The sequence below is a fragment of the Phyllobates terribilis genome, unplaced genomic scaffold (assembly GCF_046119375.1).
Source record: "Phyllobates terribilis strain yellow unplaced genomic scaffold, ASM4611937v1 Scaffold_11__3_contigs__length_659146591, whole genome shotgun sequence".
Classification (NCBI taxonomy): domain Eukaryota; kingdom Metazoa; phylum Chordata; class Amphibia; order Anura; family Dendrobatidae; genus Phyllobates; species Phyllobates terribilis.
The window spans coordinates 180,695,729-180,717,267 of record NW_027362771.1 but is presented as its reverse complement, the minus strand read 5'-3'; the positions used below and the strand labels follow the sequence as shown (position 1 = coordinate 180,717,267).

General features: G+C 40.2%; 1 protein-coding gene across 3 annotated transcripts; it reads right to left on the bottom strand.

The window, feature by feature from the left end:
* Positions 1-3,285: 3,285 nt before the first annotated feature.
* Positions 3,286-18,234, bottom strand: LOC141165867 (mitochondrial inner membrane protease ATP23 homolog). 3 transcript variants are annotated; one of them, XM_073651857.1, is made up of 6 exons: positions 17,967-18,234; positions 15,828-15,936; positions 15,556-15,637; positions 12,276-12,413; positions 9,494-9,577; positions 3,286-7,657 (listed from the first exon to the last, which is right to left on the bottom strand). In XM_073651857.1, the coding sequence occupies exons 1-6, from the start codon at positions 18,115-18,117 to the stop codon at positions 7,454-7,456; spliced, it is 768 nt and encodes a 255-aa protein (XP_073507958.1). In that variant the 5' UTR covers positions 18,118-18,234; the 3' UTR covers positions 3,286-7,453. The 3 variants fall into 3 exon arrangements, with proteins under 3 accessions (XP_073507958.1, XP_073507959.1, XP_073507960.1); XM_073651858.1 differs by lacking the exon at positions 15,828-15,936 and adding an exon at positions 17,262-17,307 and having other exon boundaries at positions 17,967-18,226; XM_073651859.1 differs by lacking the exon at positions 15,828-15,936 and having other exon boundaries at positions 17,963-18,230.
* Between the last annotated feature and the right edge of the window lie 3,305 nt (positions 18,235-21,539).

Here is a 21,539-nt window from a genome sequence, read left to right as displayed (position 1 = left end):
GTCCAGGTGATCAGCCGGTCAGTGGGGGTCCCAAAAGTCAGATTCCATGTCGGTGACCTACCCAAAGGATAGGTTATAAATATTAAGCTCCCAGATAACCCCTTTAAAGTAGAGCATGGTGTGGCCTTTGTAGTCCATAAATTACGCTTCCCTCCTCAATAGCGCCCTAGGCGACTGCACACTCTGGCTGCTTTTTGTCCCAGCCTTGTTACTCAAGTATTGTTGAATCCATAGGATAAGCTGCTCGGAGCTGGAGATGACAGGGCAACAATAACTGAATTCATCAATGCTCATGTCAACCCATTTACTGCTCCAGTCCGTAGGGGCGTTGTAACCACTATAACTTATGGCTATTGAAGGAGCAACAGCATGAAAGGATGAGACAGAGAGAAGTCTTCTAACAACCAGCACAGTAAGAACATGTTAACTAGAACATAAGCAGATTTACCAGCACTGCTTTCCTTGCATTACTATGTTATTTTTTGCCTTGTGGCGCCCTCTGCTGTTTGGCATCATAAAATTAACGCAAAACCTAAAATGCTCCATTTAGAAGAGAGAAATCCAAACTTTTGCACTGCTAAATAGAATTTAAGACTTAAGGGTCCACAATAAAATTCAGCATAATGAGCATTACTTATTAAACATTTTATAACTTTGTTAAATGAGTATTCCAGTTTCAGCAAATGAAATGTATATGTCATGTATCAGTCACTCTGCTTGTAAAATCTGACTGGCAACCTTTTCTATTTCTAAATAAAGAATCTATGAAATATGGAAGCAGTTCATCAAAAAGTAGAAATTTTATCAGAGAGCTATACAAGGAATTGAGAAAATCAATTGAATGCGGACACCATCCCATGTCTCCGATGGTAATTTTCAGTGTGCGAAATGTGTCAAGGGAAAATTGTGCGCAGCCAGAAAAGCATACATGATGACCATGCGGAGGCCTGGCTGGCAATTGAAATTTTAATTAACCCTCCGTCACATACAATAGGCCTGACAGGCACATCTCTTTTACTTTCATTTCTCCTTCCTCACTTGTGAGGAAATCCCCTCCCTCCAGGTAGTCTCCTGTCTCTAGCAGCTCTGTGAAACCTCATACCACAGTTGGATTGCAGAGCTTCAGGAGGACAGATATAACTGCGCTAATCTCTCAGGCTCATTGTATGTGAACACGTCACACTCAATAAGGTTGGTATTTTATGTTTTTATTCATCACAATTGTTTATTTAGCTTGTTTTATGAATGTATAGCACAAAGTGTGAGGATATTTCATAGAAATAAGGCAGATTAAAAAAGAAAGTGTGCTGCTCAGGCATATACAGTAGTTCCCTAACACATATTCCTTCTCTTGCTTCAGATTATCTGCTGAAATGGAGAGGAAAATGTACAATTTATCAAAAAACCTTGATGTTGAAGAAGTAACAAACATGCTGTTAGATGATGCAGACCCCACACTGAATGAGGATTTAGGAGAGGAAAGTGAGATTGATTCTCATGATGAGGTGGAAGTATGTGAAGTGGATTCTGAAACAGAGCAAGATGGTGACAGTGATGAGGATGAAGATGTAGAATCTTATTATATGGGAAAAGATAAAAAAAACAATGGAACAAGAAGCCACTCCAGAAAAAACGTAGGGAACCTCAAAACATTATTACTCACCTTCCTGCAGTTATAGGAACTGCAAGTAATGCAAAAACTGCAGTTGAATGCTGGAATAGTTTATTCACAGATGACATTCTGGACTCTATTGTCACATATACCAACCAATATATAGACATTATAAAGGACAAGTTCATCTGCAACAGAACCATCACGGCCACAGATGAAATAGAACTGCGTGCTTTTTTTAGATTATTATACCTTGCAGGAGCTTATAGGGCAAATAGACAACGTTTGGAGGAACTTTGGAGTAAAGATGGGGATGGAGTTGAAAAATTTGGCCTGGTTATGTCCATAAACAGATTCAAGCTTCTAATTCTTTGCCTTCGGTTTGACGACAGAACTACCCGAACCGAACGTAAAACACATGACCGACTTGCTCCAATTCGTGATATATTCCAAAAATTTGTTGAAAACTGTAAAAAAAGCTATTGCCCTGGGCAGAATCTCACTATTGACGAAATGCTCCCTGGTTTTCGTGGTAAATGTGCCTTTCGTCAATATATTCCATCAAAGCCTAACAACTATGGAATAAAAATGTATGCCCTTGTTGATGCCAGTAAGACCTACACTTACAACCTGGAAGTTTATGCAGGAAAAGAACCAGAAGGTCCTTACTGTGTCAGCAACAAACCCAGTGATGTTGTAAAAAGACTGGCTGAGCCCTTATTTGGATCGGGTCGCAATACAACAGCTGACAATTGGTTTTCAAATTGTGATCTGATTGATTATCTGAAAATGCAGAAGCTTTCATATGTCGGAACTGTAAGAAAAAATAAAAAAGAATTGCCTACACAGTTTGTAAGTGTGAAAGGGAGACAACAGTACAGCAGTATGTTTGCATTCCATAATGGAAAGGTTTTGGTTTCCTATGTACCACAAGCAAAAAAAATTTGTACTTCTTCTATCAACACTTCATGATGATGATGCCATCGATCCTGAGACTGAGGCAAAAAAAAACCGGGAGATAATTACATTTTATAATGCAACCAAAGGGGGTGTTGATACAGCTGATCAGATGTGCTCAACTTTCAACGTCAGCAGAAACACCAAACGCTGGCCAATGGTCATATTTTTTGCTATGTTGAATTTGGGTGGTATAAATTCACAAGTCATTTACCTTGAAAACAAGCTTGAACCACTCCGTAGACGATTCTATCTGAAAAAATTGGCCCATGAACTAGTGCTTGGAGATCTACGCAGGAGAAGTATGAAAACAATCGGTATCTCCTCTCGCCTTCAAGTTCAGCTCAAAAGATTCCGCCCAGAAGATGATAGTGAAAATTCACCACCTGCACCACCTCCCAAAAGAAGGAGATGCACCACCTGCACCACGGAAAGCGGAATCAGAAGGCTTTCTAATTATGAATGTCACAAATGTCACAATGCAATCTGCCTGACACATGCAAAAATGATGTGTAATTCTTGCTCTTTGCTCTGCAAGTGTAATTTTTCTGGGGAAACTTCAGGATCTAATTCTGATTGAATATGTGTTTAATAGTACTTAAGGTACCTTAAAATTAAGTTTGTTTCCATAAATTTTCTTTGTAGAGTTTTTGGACAGAGTCGAACTGGGGACTATTTGGCGGGAGTTTTGAAATGTTTGTATTTCAGAGTTATTAGTTTTATGTTAAGTAAATGTTTTTTTTTTTTTTTTGCACCTGAGTATGTGTAGTCTCTTTTATTACATCCCTATGAAGGTCACTGATCACTTTTAGAGCACTGAAATTGCAAACATTAGATATTATAGGTATTTTTCTAGCCTGCGCCTGACAGTCACATTGTATGTGAACTCGTTACAATATCGGTTCTATGTGACGGAGGGTTAATCTTCAAGGTGTTTTATTGGGCTGAAGGGGTGCAAACCAGACCCATGTAACCGTATCTTTTTGGAAATCGCCTTGGGCACAGGAGCATAGTTGTGCAATTTTGGAGGCATACGAGTGTCAATACTATATCGGTATATACTGTAACATTAAAAGGGGTTATCCAAGAAATAGTAATTTACTGTCAGATCATACAAAACATTTTGTCTATGGAAATCATTAAAAAAAATGCTTGAGTGTCTAGATATTGCTAAATATATAAAACCAAGAATACAGCTGCACATTGTGTGCCGAGATGAAGGCAAACTTTGAATATGTGAATTTTACACTGCATTACTGCAATATAGAATATACTTATACAATTGAGATACTAAGCCACAAACTAGCCAATTCAAGTGTATCCACCAGCCATACCAATTTGTATCTTTCTTTGATGTGACCCTAGACCACACCACCCCTTTTTTAACCTTTTTCTGCATTAGGACATGAATTAACATCTTGGGAAGGAGTCCATATGTGGGGAGGGGACTCAGGAGCAGAGCTCCCTTCACACATGGCTGATGCTGGCATCAGTCTCTAACAGCCGTGGTCGGAGATAGCTTCCGACCACACCTGTCAACCATTTAAACGCTGCTGTCAATCTCCAATAGCGGCATTTGAATGGATGTGCACTTGTTCCCATCACCCCCCACCCTTCCCGAGACAAGAGCGCTGGGGGAATCGATGGGTTACTATGACCGCCAGGGGTTTGTTGAAGATCCCCATAGCAGTCATCTTGGTACTTCTGTGAAGCTCAGCCTCGGAGACCAAGAAATTCACTATACACTGCAATGCTATTGTATTGCAGTATACAGTAGAAGCACTCAAATCCTCTATATACTAATACATTAATCTTTCCTGAGCCACTGCACAACGTATGAAAAAGTTACTGCCTAGGCCAGCGACGTACAACATTTTTTTTGGTCCAAAGGCCACATTGTCATATTGAACCAATACAAAGGGTCACCAATAATTTGAAAGGGGTACTTAAATAAATACAGCACCAGAACCACAGTCAGTACATTAATACATCAGAACCAAATGGAGTATTTGAGAAGGATTAGGAGAGTTTCTGCTCAGTTTCTCTTCCAAAACAATCAGTGTGAACACGGTTTTTGAACAGAAACGCAACAAAATCCTCCTTATAAAGTCAAAACTAAGTTTTGAGGGTCTTTCAGTTTTAACATGAAGCACTTTATGGATTGCCACCTATCCCATATACCTATCCCAATCGTGTTTGTGCCGCTGGGACGGTGCAAACATGCGGAGCCTCTATTGGCACAAACACGATTGGGATAGGTATAAACAGGATGAGGTCTGACTATTCACACACTCCCCTTGAGAAAGCCTACAGTGCGAAACGCCTGACAGCTCATGATGATCTTACTATTTCACTATGTAGGACTATTTGTGCACTTGCATGCATACCTTAAGATCTGAGAACATATGGTCCTCCATTACTTTGCCTATTTAGGTGAGCTGCATTAAAGTTTACATAATTAACATAAAATGAGCTGAAACAGTACAGGTGTTCTTTCTTGTTGATGTCTTCAGCCCCCCCCCCCCCCCCCCTCTTCTTTTCAGGGGTTGGATACCAGGCTATCATATTGCATGGCCCTCTTGGCTGTGATCCCAAATTAATTTATATCAATTATATTTTATTTAATATTGGATAATACTCTGGACCACATGTATCCACATTTTCTTGAACCTCCCCTTATTCACTTCTGTTTAATTGCTGTATTTTTTGGTGTTTTAAAGAATCTTTCAATAAAATATATTGTTTTATATGATTGCAAGTAGTTTTTTGGAGTCTATATCCAAGTATAAGTTATAATTATATGGACAAGTAGGATCAAGAGCTATTTAAAAACGTCTTAGGCTGATGGGAGGAGTACTCCGTCAGAATCTAGTGTCCATAACCTGTAATATTATATCAATAAAGGCATCCAGACCCTTCTTGAATTTTTACATCATGCGGCAGAGAGTTCCATAGTCTCACTGCTCTTACAGTAAAGAATCCGCGTCTGTGATTATGATTAAACCTTCTTTCCTCCAGACGTAGAAGATGCCCCCTTGTCCCTGTCTCAGGCCTCAGAATAAAAAGATCAGTAGAAAGGTCTTTGTACTGTCCCCTCATATACTTGTACATAGTAATAAGATCAGCCCTAAGCCTTAGTTTTTCCATAATAAAAAACCCCAAGTGTAATAACCTGTCTTGGTATTGCAGACCCGCCAGTCTTCTAATAACCTTGGTCGCTCTTCTCTGTACCCTCTCTAGTTCAGCTATGTCTTTCTTATACACCGGAGACCAGAACTGTACACAGTATTCTAAGTGACTTGTATAGAGGTAAAATTATGTTCTCCTCATGAGTATCTATGCCTCTTTTAATGCATCCCATTATTGCATTTGAATTGGCATCAGCTACCTTACAATGATCACTAAAGTGGGTTTTGCGGTCCACCCAAACACCCAAATCTTTTTCAGCGCCAGTTTTACCCAGTGCAAATGAATCCAGCACCAGAACCACTGTCAGTACAGAAATACATCACCAAAACCACCATCACTATAGAAATACAGTACAGACCAAAAGTTTGGTCATCAAGAGAATGCCAAGAGTGTGCAAAGCAGTCATCAAAGCAAAAGGTGGCTACTTTGAAGAACCTAGAATATCAGACATATTTTCAGTGGTTTCACACTTTTTTGTTAAGTATATAATTCCACATGTGTTAATTCATAGTTTTGATGCCTTCAGTGTGAATGTACAATTTTCATAGTCATGAAAATACAGAAAAATCTTTAGGTCTGTACTGTATAATTATATATATCTTGACTGTAGAGACTAGATGCTTAATTGGAGGTCACCACTAAGATATAAAACAGACAGGATAGCAAGGTAACGAAATGAATACATACAATGTACTGTATGAGTAAAAACACGAGGTAAGAGTCAGATGTATGATATACCAAATTCAAGTGACTTCATTGACTATTTTTACCTCCAAGTAGCTCTGAAAAAACCCTCATCCACTGCAGGGGTGCATGGTCGCCTTATAAAGATAGACAATGGATCTCCAACAGATAAAACATAAATCAATATTGTTTCGTTCCGTTAACAGCACCTAGTCAGTCTCTGATGAGACCCCTTTTTAGTATGATCTACTAAAGGTTAAATTGTATGGGGTTGTTTTTTGTTAATCCTATTAACATCTTATCCAAGAAAAATCCTTATTTCTCCATTTTTGATCCACTTTATGACTTCCTCCCTTAACTCATCATCTTGCTCTAGATGGACTGCCAAGACGAGGGAGGAGAAGTCAGAAAACCATCAGAGGCAGAGAGACAGGCAGATCGTGCTGCAGCCTTGAGTCAGCTGCTTTTGCTATTCCCAGAGCTGGATTCATATCTGCATAGTGTTCTCCATGCTGCTTCTGATTGTCAAAGAAGAGCAGGAATCCCTTGTATATGTGTGATATATATATAAGTGCAGCATATGGAAGACATTAGAGCAGCTAGTTTCCACCCACTAGTTCTGAGACAACTGAAAATAAGAGAGCTAAAGAAAAAAATACAGGATACAAATCTTAATTTGCCGTTCATATGTTCAGTCTTTTGAGCGCTTTTCTTCCACTTTAGGTCTCGAAAAATGGCAGGTGGTAAAAAAAAGGAAGTGCATGTCTCCTTTTCTCTGAAGAGTCTCCTGATGGAAAACGCTCTAAAACTAGGTACTGTAATCAGAAGACTACAAAAAAAGAAATGCATAAAAAAAAAGAAAAAGACAAAACTAAAATCTTCACCAAAAGAAAAAAAAAAAAAAAGTGTGCACACAGACCCTTACAGTGAGAGAACGTAGAAAGCCGTGTCCTCAGCCACAGGTTCTACAGCGTAGCACTCGACTTCTGGAGGTTTAATATGTTATTTATTTCATATATTCGCATAATATCTTCCACGATTTCTAAACTCCTTGTATGCCATATTTGCTTCAGCTGTGTTATGAGGAATGCGACCAAATGGTTCTCGGTCATTAAAACATGAATCAAACACTTCATCCACAGCCTTCTCTGCAGTCTCTTGACTAAACTTCCTTGCAGCCACAATAGAGCGAACGGCTCGGTCTCGCACACAAGTCTATTGGGGAAATAAATACAAACAAGTCTTATGTTACTCGGCCGTGCATGAAATATTAATACAAGGCAGAAAAGCTAAACACAAAACCAACATGCTCTTCTACAGTTTTCTTTAACTGGTAGCAATATCTTGGAGCAGTAATATGGCAGACAAGCTGGGAATAGCAGATACCAACCACAATAGTAAAGGCTGTCGTCTCCTGGGTTCTTCATGTTCTGCAGCACTGTAAGTAAAGGCAGGGTATGTGCACACAGAGACTTTATGTAGAGGTTTTAGAGCAGAACCTCCAAGTTTTGGGAGGACTTCTTGCTCCCAAATCAACTGAAAAAAAACCCCTCTGTGTGCACATACCCTTAAAGCCTAGAGCATGGCTTCCAATGAGCAGAGCCAGTACTCAACTCACCTGCTTTATTTCTCAGTGCAAGAGGTGGAAGGACCAGCTAGACCTTATAACATGACTTGGATAAGGTTGCCCAGACCTTACAACCAGGGAGTAAATCCTGTCCAGCACCCAGGAGTCCTAGTAACAAAACTTTTAATTTGTGGGAACATTAACCCTTGCTCTCCTGGCAATTTTTTTGTCCTTTCATTTTTCCCTACACTTTTTCCAAGAGCGATAACCAGTTTTATTTTTCCATTGACATAGCCGTATGGAGGCTTGCTTTTTTTGCAGGACGAGATGTAGTTTTGAAAGACAACATTCATTGTACCGGATAATGTACTGAAAAAACAGGAAAAAAAAAATCCAAGTAGTTTGAAATGGGGGAAAGAAAAAAAAATAAATACATTTTTTGGGTTTTGTTTTTATGGTTTTCATTGAGCACTAAAAGTGACCTGGCAGTAAAGTTCTTCAGGTCAATACGATTATGGGTATACTAAACCTGTAGGTTTTCATTGGGGAGTAGAAGGGGCAGGGGGTTTGGAAGATTCCTAACTTTTTATTTTTCCATTGATGAAGCGGAGTGTTTTTCAAGCATTGAGCTGTCTTTTTTATGGGTTTCGATGTGTGCGGCATACGATTGTATCTTTTTTTTTTTCCTTTAGATAGTGGTAGAGCTGCTGGAAAACAGCAATTCTGGCGTTTCAATGTTTTTCACTCTTTATGGTGCTCATCATATGGGTTCATTAATTTCATAGAGTAGATGTTAATTGACGTGTTGATATTGAATAGGTTTGCTTTTAAATTTCTTTATTTATAAACTGGGAAAAGGGTGACGATCCAAATTTTTATACCTTTATTTTTTGCAAAACCTATTTTAATTTTTCCTTACATTATTTTTTAGTTCCCCGCTATCTGTATAAAGCCAGCATCCTCCTAACAATTTAACCCCTTAAATTCCACTCTGGTGTTTAAGTGGTGCAATCCCAGGACCCATGGTCTCCTTTTTGGGGGGGGGGGTAGGTGATCATGGAGTGCCCTATCACCCCCATCTTAGCACACTCGTGAAGCCAAGGAGACCTTAAATTTTCAGTATACAATGCAATACCATGGGATACAGTGAAAATAAAAGCAAAACTGGACACTTTTGGCAGGATACACTACACAGGAATAATCTATGCACAATATCATTTTAACTTACAAGATTACAGTAGTATAAGAAGTATAAGTATACTATATATTAAAAAAAATTCAACGGTCTATTCTATAGCAGATACCATTACAAGAAAACTCTGCTGAAATTTGCTATGAATGAATAGGATTCATGAACACAGCTGCCAGGCATCCCCAAAATATGTTTTGGTTGCTGATCAGTAACCAATGAAGAGGCTTATATCAGAATGATGTCTGGATGGAGGAGCAGCAGAGTTTCCATGGGGGATATTCTCTTTACATACCTGATGATGCTGCTTTACACCAAATTTGAACCGTGACATTTCATTGCCAAGGGAGCAATCTCCGCTAAGGCTGGCAGCTCGGATCTAAAGCAATTCAAAAGTAGACATTTCAATAAGCTTTGACAGTATGGATCTTACAGCTTCCATGCATAACAGACTGCAGGATGAGTGAACAGTGAATCTATCAGTGAGCTTGTTCTGACAGCAGAGCCTGTAACCCACCCTTATCTTTACTGAATGATTTTCTAAGCAGAGTCCAGTTGAACTGTAATATGGTCAAAATGGACACAAGACACACATTTTCCTACAAATAGATCTTTTCATTAATCATTCGCTATATAAAAATTCAGATGGGACAGAAGTTTACATACTCCAAGGTGACTGTGCTTTTAAGTAGCTTAGAAAATTCCAGAAAATAAAGTCATGGCCGAACATTTGTGGCTCCATCAAGGTTTCTGTCTAAATCCCTGAAAAACTGGATTCGAACAGAATCCCCGGTGGTACCATTCCCTATAACGAGGTAAATGTGGTCACTGTGTGCTGATCGGCCTTTATTTTGGAGGTGTACGCCATCTTAAAGGATCACTATATGGTAAATAAGCTCCTTATAGGGGTTTTAAATTTGTGCATTGTGCGCTCCACATATAGGAGGCAACAAAGGCCAAGTTGCATTATTGGTTTCACAAGCGAAAATTAGTGAGCAGCTTCAACCACATGGATGGAAGCAATTCCTGGCACTCACGTGTTCAGTCAATAATTGCTCTTTAATTACATTGCCAATTCCAGTGGACGTTTCAGCCTGTCCAAGGCTTTTTTCAAAAATGTAGTTAACATACAATCCCTAGTTTATAAAGGGTTACACCTTAGAAGTGACATCATATGCAAAACAGAAAAAAAAGCCTACCCAATATAATTCTTTATACATAAATCCCATATAACAATTAAAAAAAAATATATATATATTTTTTTTGTTTAAATAAGATAATTTACATATGATAGAACATAATGGGATAATCATATTTCAGCTTGATATTAGTAAATTGAATAAATACATTTAATAGGGGAGAACCAATTTAAAAGAACTAATGGAATAAATTTGATATAGTATTGTAGTAAAAAAAATTTTTTTGTATAGTATGCGATTCATCAATATAGTTCTCAATAATTATATATCTAACAACGATATCTATAAAATTTTGAATAGTATAATTTCTTATTTTATGTATTTTTTTAATTGTTATATGGGATTTATGTATAAAGAATTATATTGGGTAGGCGTTTTTTTTTTTTTCCCAGCGTGAATGAAACCACTTCTCATTCTTGCGATCTATTGGTGGTTTTGCATCACGTGACTGCCAAGGCCCTTTAGAATGGAATTGTTATAAGGTATTAAATATTTTAATATGATCCTATCTACTATATTACAGTGGGATTTTAGGCAATTAATTATGGATTGAGGATAAATGCTATCTAAAAGTTGTATAATAATTTTATTGAAGAAGCCTCCCATTAACTTTTTTTTGCCTAAACCTGTGTATATCTGTGTGATGTATAGTGTTCGTGTGTTAATAAATGGACCTACTGCCGCCTTCTCCGGCATCCAGCGCCGGTTCTTCCCCTCTTCTCAGTGACATCACCGCTCTTACAACTCTCCGGGCCACGCTGAGCTCTGCGTGACCTGGAAGTGGCTTTTACAATGTAAGCCTATGGTGAGTCAGAAGAAGGCTTTCATTGTAAAAGACTTCCAGCTCACACAGAGCATAGATCGAGCTGGACAGTCTGAAGAGTGGTCACGTCACTGAGAAGAGGAGCAGAACAGCGCTGGATCTCGGAGAAAGTGGCAGTAAGCGAGTATACTAACATGTTTAGGCAAAAAAATTTAATGGAAGGGTGAAATATGTGGAGATACTGTAACAATAGCTCAAGACATCAGATTTGGATGGATCTTCAATAAATGGAAAAGGCTATCAATTAGACGTCCAACGTGGAATCAAAAGTAGAACAAAAAGGGAAGACAATGGAGAGTCCACCACAAAGCCCTGATGTTAATCCTACAAAAAAAAAAGTATATGGGCAGAAATGAAAAATCATGTGCAAGCAAGGAGACCTATAAACCTAACCCAGTAACCCCAGTTCTGTCAGGAGGAATGGGCCAAAACTCCAGCAACTTATTGTGAGAAGCTTGTGGGAGGCTGTCCAAACCCTGTGACCCAAGGAAGACAATATTACTAAATAAGAACCACGTGCATGTAAACTTTTGAGCCACTGGAAATGTGATGACAGAAATAAAGGCGGAAAAAATAAGTGTCTAGTATTATTCTAACAAATCACATTCTTGAAATATAGACCCTGAGAGGAAATTGTGTACTAGGATTAAAAATTTCAAGAAAAAAAAAAAAGTTTTAATGAAAATGGCTAAGCTGTATGTAAACTTTTATCCTCAACTGCAAGTGATAATTTGCCGATCGCTTTTGGCCTGACCCCAGAGATCAACAACAGGAGACTTTGAAATGACTAGTTTGAGTAATGCTATGGTCCTGCATGCACACTACAGCTCCAGAGCCCTGATCTAACGATCAGAGGGGACCTCAGTGATTGGACCCCAAGTAATCAGCAAGTTATCGCCCATCCTATGATTATACGATTTGCATTTTTGGTGCAAACCCTTTAAGCGATGCTCTTAATTTAGTTGCTTTACGTCAACAGTCATTGGCTTAAAATAAAAAGAATATTTTTTTTTCTAAAAAGTTACTAAAATACTAGAATGTGAAAATGAACATACCTCAGTGCAGGCCAAATGCCGAATGTTACTTAAAAAGTCAACTTGGGCGCGGCAGTGATCATAAGCATGAATCAACTCATGTGTAAGCATTCTGTTCATGGTTCTTTGATCATTAATATTATTCTGACATATAACAATCTAGAAAAAAGACAAATATAATGAGAGTTTCAGAAGTGGAGTTATGAGTTATACTGATCAAAGGCTAGCGGAACTGGATCACTGCCTGCACCCCCCGATGTGAACAGGTAATTGAAGTAGGTTATCTGATGAAGAACAGACATGGATTGCATACACAGAGAAATTAACAGGTAGCTGTCAATATTGGATAACCATTTAGGCCAGCAGATGTGTCCCTGTACACCTCCACTGGCACATAGGTGTTAAATGCAGGGGCATCAATGCTTTCACATTATGCAACCGTTTTGTCTGTACTTCATAATGAGAACAAAGTCAAGCAATATTAAGGCTTTTTGTATTAGAAGTTTAGTTTTATAAAATTCATGGATATATCCATGAATGGGGAGCATATTTGCATTTGTCGGTAAAATTAAAAAAGTTCTGGTAGCTGGCAATCCAAAGGAGCACCATATATCCCTGAAATATGGATATATCATATTCATGTGTGGTATGCTTGAAGGATGTTCAATAAGATAACTGTCATATTGCTTTTCTAGGAGGCTCCTGGGGGAAAATATGACCCAGAGCAGAAATGAGGATTAGAATCTAATCTAATCTGCCGTCCCCGTCTGACCTCAGTGGAGGGGGTGATTGGTTTGGTGAGACCCTTTATAACATTTCATTAACAAATGTGTAAGACCCCAGGAGATGCAATGTGTAACACAAATCTGTCCCTATTTCCAGCAGTATTCTTCTCCACCGGAAGCTCTCACGGATCCAATTTGCAAGATGTATCTGCATTTAGTCCCTTTTATTTTATACCAGTTTTGCCTGTATGTACAGTGGCATGTAAAAGTTTGGGCACCCCTGGTCAAAATTACTATTATTGTGAACCCTGCATGGTTAGTACCTAGTAGCACCCCCTTTTGCAAGTATAACAGCTAGTAAATGCTTTTTGTAGCCAGACAAGAGGCTTTCAATTCTTATTTGAGGGATTTTCATCCATTCTACCTTGGAAAATTCTTCCAGTTCTGTGAGATTACTGGGTCGTCTTGCATGCACTACTATTCTGAGGTCTAGCCACAGATTTTCAATGATGTTCAGATCAGGAGACTGAGGGCCATTGTAAAACCTTCAGCTTGCGCTTTTGAGCTTGTCTATTGTGGATTTTGACGTGTGTTTAGGATCATTATCCATTTGTAGAAGCCATCCTCTTTTCAACTTCAGCTTTTTTACAGATGGTGTTATGTTTGCATCAAGAATTTGTTGAAATTTCATTACATCCATTCTTCCCTCTACCCGTGAAATGTTCGCTGTGCCATTGGCTGCAACACAACCCCAAAGGATGATTGATCTACCTCATGCTTAATTGTTGGCGAGATGTTCTTTTCCTGAAATTATGTGCTCTTTTATTCTCCACACATATCTTTGATCATTGTGGCCAAAGAGTTATATTCTAGCCTCATCGGTCCACAGGACTTGTTTCCAAAATGCACCAGGCTTGGTTAGATGCTCTTTTGCATACTTCTGACGCTGAATTTTATGGTGAGGACGCAGGAGAGGTTTTCTTCTCATGACTCTTCCATGTGGGCCATATTTGTGCAGGAGTCTCTGAACAGTAGAACAATGTACCACAACTCCAGAGTCTGCTAAATCTTTCTGAAGGTCTTTTGCAGTCAAGCAAGCATTCTGATTTGCCTCTCTAGCAATCCTACGACCAGCTCTCACTGAAATTTTGCTTAGTCTTCCAGACCTTATCTTGACCTCCACTGTTCCTGTTAACTGCCATTTCTTAATTATATTTAGAACTGAGGAAAGGGCAACTTGAAAACACTTTGCTATGTTCTTATAGTCTTCTCCTATAGTGTGGGCATCCACCATTTTCAGAGTGCTAGGCAGCTGCTTAGAAGAACCCATGGCTGCAGTTTTTTGGCACATGGTTAGAGGAGGCTGAGTTTTTATAAAGCTGGGAAATTTGCATCACCTGGCCTTTCCTAAAGATGATAGTGAACAAGCCATGACCTTAGCAGGCTAATTAAGGTCTGAAACCTTGGTCAAAAGTTATCTGAGCACACAAATCTCCAAGGGTGCCCAAACTTTTGCAGCTGTCCATTTTTCTTTTAGTAATTTTTAAAATGTAAAAAAAAAATTTAAATATATTTTTTATTTTGCTAAAATACAAACGAAATGTGTCATCTTTAACTTAAGCCATTTTAGAGATCATTTATTCTTCAACCTGCTTATCTGTTCACAATAACATTAATTTTGACCAGGGGTGCCCAAACTTTTACATGCCACTGTATAAATGTGCCCCTAAAGGAGAATAAACAGATACTGTCCACTTTATACTAGATAACTTCTAACTTTTCTTACAGCATATGACCTCTTAAGCACATCTTAATATAAAGTCATCCCAACTCTTCAAACACCACACACATAAGGGAACGTTCACATTCAATCCAAGTGCTGGCCATGTGGAAAACGAGCCACATACAGAGAAATATTAGTGAATGGTTAGGCTCACATGAACATTTTGATACATGGACCAATGTTCTGGAGAAAAAGAAAAAAAAACAAAAAAACATAGCATGTGCAGGTCTGTTCCCATTTATGAATGAGACGCGCCTATATTTTTAAATGAATAAGCAAGAAGAAAAAAAAAAAAAAATGGATTCCATGTGGACACCACCCATATGGCATCTATTTTAATGGCTCAAATGCAACTAATAACATAAGAAACTGTATTTTACCTTGTATAATTTCTTAATTAATGTATAGAAACATATCAAAAATTGACAAAACAGATGAAAAATTATCAATTGTGAACTTAGCTATAATATTGACATAACGTTAGTGTATGCCACCATCTCCGCATACATACGAGCCCATAGGAGGGGTATAATATATATTTTAGAGATGTCTCAGCCTGACATATTGCAGCAGACTATGCTTTTCCATACAATAAAAAATGAAAGAAAAAAAAAAAGACATTCCAGCCTGCTATAAGCCATAGGAAATTTTGCTGGGTGAATGGGGGTTGACAAATACACGAATGATAAAGCAGATGACTAGTGTATAGGAAAGAGAAGTCTGCTACTGCTTTCCTACTGACTGGACCTCCGCAAATAGAGCTTTACTGACAGGCAATACTTGCTGGAATTACCTCGGAGGTAGAAGAATCAAATCCTCCTCCTACTTTTCCATCGCATTCTTCACACGAAAAATGTCTCTCTCTGTATGCGGTGCTGAGGAACAACAAATACATGCAAGATCACATTTCAGGGCAGATCTTGTTATATTGAAACAAAAATATGAATAATAAAGTGTGAAAATATAAACTGTAATCAATAGTCAGCATTAAAGGGGTCTTTAGTTTTAGAAAACCCCTGTCCCCCCGGCTGGAGTTTGTTTTAGAATAAATTGTTCTGTACTCACTCTTCCTCGGTCCAGCGATGAGTCTCTGTTGCTGCTCCCAGAGTGTTATATTCTGCAGCCCTGAAGTCATGTCGCACAGCACTGAAGCCAAAGACCGAGATCCACAGCTCTGCAGACAATAACAGACACTGGGGTAGCGGCAGAGATTCAGCACTGGACCCGGGGAGGGTGAGTGAAGCACAGTTTGTTTGTTTTTAAAGAAGCCCTGCCATCACATTTTGTATACTCTTAATATATAACAATCATCATATTATATAGCACTGTGTACTTACAATTGCTCATTTTGCCTTCCTACCCAGTTAAGGCTGTGTGCATACGATGCGGTTTTAATGTATTGGCGCGGTGGTTATTCTGCCGCGGAAACGCATTAAAACCGCTTGGTAAGAAGTCTGCCATGTATTCCAATGATAATCTGCATGTGCTCTGCACATGATGCGGAAATTTACGCTGCGGATTATCATTGTGGCACAAACCGCAGCACTACCAATTCAGGCGTGATTCCACGGTAAATTGACTTGCATTGAATTGCAGCAAACCTGCATGTATAATATCTATACATGCGGATTTGCTGCGTTTCAATGTAAATCAATAGGCGCAAAATCACACCACGGCTCGTACCCGGGTCGGGAGAGAAGAATGCTACTACTCTCATCCGACGCTGCTCTGGCTGATAACAGTGAGAGCAGCGTGGATGGGAGGTGCAGCAGCCTGCTTCTCCCAGCCCATGTGCCAGTTAAAAAAAAAAAAAAAAAAAAAAACCTTCATACTCACCTCTCCGGCGGCCCCCGGTTTCCTCCTCGGCGATGCTGTCTGTCCGGCGGCGAGCTCGCGCCCCGCAGTGTACTTCCAGGACCTGCAGTGACGTCACTGATCACCTGATGGTCACGCAACCATCAGGTGATCAGTGCTGCAGCAATCAGCTGATGGTCACGTGACCATCAGCTGATTGCTGAAGCCTATTATCAGCTGATCGGTCTCATGACCGATCAGCTGATGCTGAGTGTGGAAAGCGAGGCAGCTGGGTCAGGAGATGAAGAGGGAAATGATAAATGCAGGGACAAGAGACTTCCTGTTTCTACACAGAGAAGAGAAACGAGAAGAATTAACTGGCTATAAGGCAAAATGAGCAATTGTAAATACACAGTGCTATATAATATGATGATTGCAATATATTAAGAGGATAAAAACTTTGATGGGAGGAGTGCTTCTTTAAGAGTGACTGCAGCCAGGGGGAACAGAGGTTTTCTGAAACTAGAAAACCCCTTTAAAAATTCTACCAATCCTTTTAAAGGTGTATCAATGAGGGCTATAAATAATAAGTCAGTGCAAAGGATGATGGTGTTCATATCTCATGGCTACAAGCATCCAACAAGCAACTTTTTCTGGTCTGTAATTTTTTTTAATGTATAAAACTGATGAAGTTAAAAAACTCACCAGCCAGCCTGATTCATGGCATCTAGAAGTAACTTGACATGTGGACCTAATGAGGGACACAATATATGAATACAGTGACATAGGACTGCTGTTTTTTATAACACTAATTTTATATATGGGATAATGTAAACCTCTACTATATAATAGGAATATTAGTAATCACCAACATGGGTGCAACCACAGAGGGCAGTAAGGAGGAAGCCAGTCACTAATTTATTTTTTAACCTAAATGCATGTGTTTGGGGCTGAAAATCATTTTTGCAATTGGGTTTCATTAAAACATTTGCACCATTTGGTTTTTCCAGGCTCTTGTTTCCCTGTACATCCAACTTTGATGTGGCTTGTCATCATAAATCAGCAGAGAGGAGCTCAGGAAAAGGCGTACAACAGTTACCAGCTCCCATGTCATTCAATCAGAATGAGCTCTGTTGGATGAACAGTTAACTCACTCTGCAGCCAGCAATAGACAGTACACACAGAGGCCATAGAAAGCAAACGGTGCAACATTTTTAATGGAATCCAATTGCAAAAATTATTTTTAGTCCTAAATACACGTATTCAAGTAGGGAGAAAAAAAACGGCCCCTTTAAAGATGGGCTCCTTCCCCCCCACAAAGAGACAATAAGGCTATCTCCAGCACACAAACTACAGCATAGTGTAACATAACGCAATGTATGTACTCAGAGCCGGAGCCATCACACCTACTGGTGTCCATTGCGATCTTCAGCCTCGCTTTACATCTGATCTTCAGCCCGTACAGCCTGGATAAAAACGGTTCTTGCTTCGGATTGCGGGGGTCCCTCTCAGGGAACAGGTGGTACCCGTGCTCATGTCTTCCGTCCTGCCCGTCACCCATACCGAGAGTCTGACCCTGGTGCTACACAAGCACATGCAGCTGTCAGAGCAGGTACCTGACCTTCAAGCGCTGGAAGATGACGTCAGGGGCTTGGGAGCAGCGGCGGCCATATTTGATGAGGGCAGAGGTGCTCTGATTACTGATAGCTGGAGGGGGCGGGTGCACATAATGCTGCCATGTTATACAGAGGAGGTCACAGTTGGGCATGTTGTGGGTAGGGACACAGGTTGCTATGACAACAAGTAGGTTTCTCTGCCCTAGGAAGCCCCTGTGTGTATGAATCTAACATTATAGGCTATGTATCCCATCATCTTACTAACCATATAATGGATACTAGTGTGTAAGGACAGACATAGTGGCAGCAAAGTAGTTGGACTACCCATTATACAGCATACTCCATGCCACAGACCAGGAAAATGCATGAAAAAAATACAGCTAAATAAAAATGGATGAAATGAATGGCATTTTCTACAAGGCATTGAATGGAAGGTAGTCTGCAGTATTTGCAGCTGCCACTAAACAATCTACAGGGCTGCGGTGTGTTGCTCCATACATCCGGCCACTGATGACACTGCAGATGATCATACGGATATCGGACCCCTACTGATTTAAATTAATGACCTTCCTACAGATAGGTCCTCAGTGTGTTAGTCCCGGACAACCCCTTTAAATTCACTATATCAGACACCAGAACCAGTAATTAAAGGGGTTTCGTAGTGAGATAAAAAGTTGTTTAGATGTTTTTATGGTAGAGCTTAATATAATCTATATATTAATACATTGCTCAAAAAAATAAAGGGAACACTCAAATAACACATCCTAGATCTGAATGAATGAAATATTCTCATTGAATACTTTGTTCTGTACAAAGTTGAGTGTGCTGACAGCAAAATCACACAAAAATCATCAATGGAAATCAAATTTATTAACCAATGGAGGCCTGGATTTGGAGTCAACCCCCAAAATTATAGTGGAAAAACACACTACAGGCTGATCCAACTTTGATGTAATGTCCTTAAAACAAGTCAAAATGAAGCTCAGTATTGTGTGTGGCCTCCACGTGCCTGTATGACCTCCCTACAATGCCTGGGCATGCTCCTGATGAGGTTGCGGATGGTCTCCTGTGGGATCTCCTCCCAGACCTGTACTAAAGCATCTGCCAACTCCTGGACAGTCTGTGGTGCAACGTGACATTGGTGGATGGAGCGAGACATGATGTTACAGATGTGCTCAATCGGATTCAGGTCTGGGGAACGGGCGGGCCAGTCCATAGCTTCAATGCCTTCATCTTGCAGGAACTGCTGACACACTCCAGCCACATGAGGTCTGGCATTGTCCTGCATTAGGAGGAACCCAGGGCCAACCGCACCAGCATATGATCTCACAAGGGGTCTGAGGATCTCATCTCGGTACCTAATGGCAGTCAGGCTACCTCTGGCGAGCACATGGAGGGCTGTGCGGCCCCCCAAAGAAATGCCACCCCACACCATTACTGACCCACTGCCAAACCGGTCATGCTGAAGCATGTTGCAGGCAGCAGATCGCTCTCCACGGCGTCTCCAGACTCTGTCACGTCTGTCACATGTGCTCAGTGTGAACCTGCTTTCATCTGTGAAGAGCACAGGGCGCCAGTGGCAACTTTGCCAATCCTTGTGTTCTGTGGCAAATGCCAAGAGTCCTGCACGGTGTTGGGCTGTGAGCACAACCCCCATCTGTGGACGTTGGGCCCTCATACCACCCTCATGGAGTCGGTTTCTAACCGTTTGTGCATACACATGCACATTTGTGGCCTGATGGAGGTCATTTTGCAGGGCTCTGGCAGAGCTCCTCCTGTTCCTCCTTGCACAAAGGCGGAGGTAGCGGTCCTGCTGCTGGGTTGTTGCCTTCCTACGGCCCCTCCACGTCTCCTGGTAGCGCCTCCAGCCTCTGGACACCACGCTGACAGACACAGCAAACCTTCTTGCCACAGCTCGCATTGATGTGCCATCCTGATGAGCTGCACTACCTGAGCAACTTCTGTGGGTTGTAGAGTCCGTCTTATGCTACCACGAGTGTAAAAGCACAACCAACATTCAAAAGTGACCAAAACATCAGCCAGAAAGCATTGGTACTGAGATGTGGTCTGTGGTCCCCATCTGCAGAACCACTCCTTTATTGAGTGTGTCTTGATAATTGCCAATAATTTCCATCTATTGTCTATTCCATTTGCACAACAGCATGTGAAATTGATTGTCAATCAGTGTTGCTTCCTAAGTGGACAGTTTGATTTCACAGAAGTTTGATTTACTTGGAGTTATATTCTGTTGTTTAAGTGTTCCCTTTTATTTTTTGAGCAGTGTATATATAACCAGTATGGCTTACAGGTGTAGACAAAAACAAAATCGAACCTCATCAGTACCTGGTCTCCCAATGGTCAGTGTCCAAAGGCATTGTTAAATTACAATACCAAATGCTGCCAGTATTCAGACACACACAGCTCCCAGACTGATAAATTAGTTTTGCACAATGTCCTATAAAACTGCATAAAAATGACACATTACCCAAGTCTTCGCAGACAGAGGGATGAAGAAAGAGAAGGGGGGGGGGTTCTCAGACCACTCACTCAATCCAAGGTCTATGCAAAGTCCCAGGTGAAATACCTGACGAATAAGTCCAGTATGTGTGCAAGCGTATTGGCGGTGCCTGCACGCAGGGAGCCCCGGCCGGTGGCTTTCCTGCCGCTCAGCAGATCGCGTGTGAAGATCCAGCAGCGGTGTGTGACATCACAGCTCAGCACAGGGACGGAAGTCTCAGTGCTCCGTCCTGACCTTACACGTTTCGGATATTTTGTCGATCTCCTTCATCAAAGGGTGCTGTGTAGCCGCTATCTGGTGCTTCTATATAGTCCACATCTGATTATTGCAGCGGATATATGTTAATGGGTCTTCTAAATGGACAATGACCGGCAGCATACTGCCAAAATAGTAACAAAATGGCTTAAGGATAACAAAGTCTATGTTTTGGAATGGCCATCACAAAGCCCTGATCTCAATCCTATTGAAAATGTATGGACAAAGCTGAAAAGGCAGGTGCGAGCAAGGCGACCTATGAACCTAGATCAGTTACACCAGTTTTGTCAGGAGGAATTGGCCCAAATTCCAACCAACTATTGTGAGATGCTTGTGGAAGGCTATACCAAACGTTTGACCAAAGTCATTCAGTTTAAGTGCAATGGTACCAAATACTAATGAAATGTATGTAAACTTTTGACTTTGCAGTAATTAATAAAATACCTTAAAACATTCTCTCTCTCTCTCATTATTCTGGTATTTGGCAAATGTTAAAAATTATGGTAATCCTAATTGACTTAAAACGGGAAAGGTTTATTCTGATTTCATGTCAGATATTGAAACATGCATATGTGTCTTATTATATAATCTTCT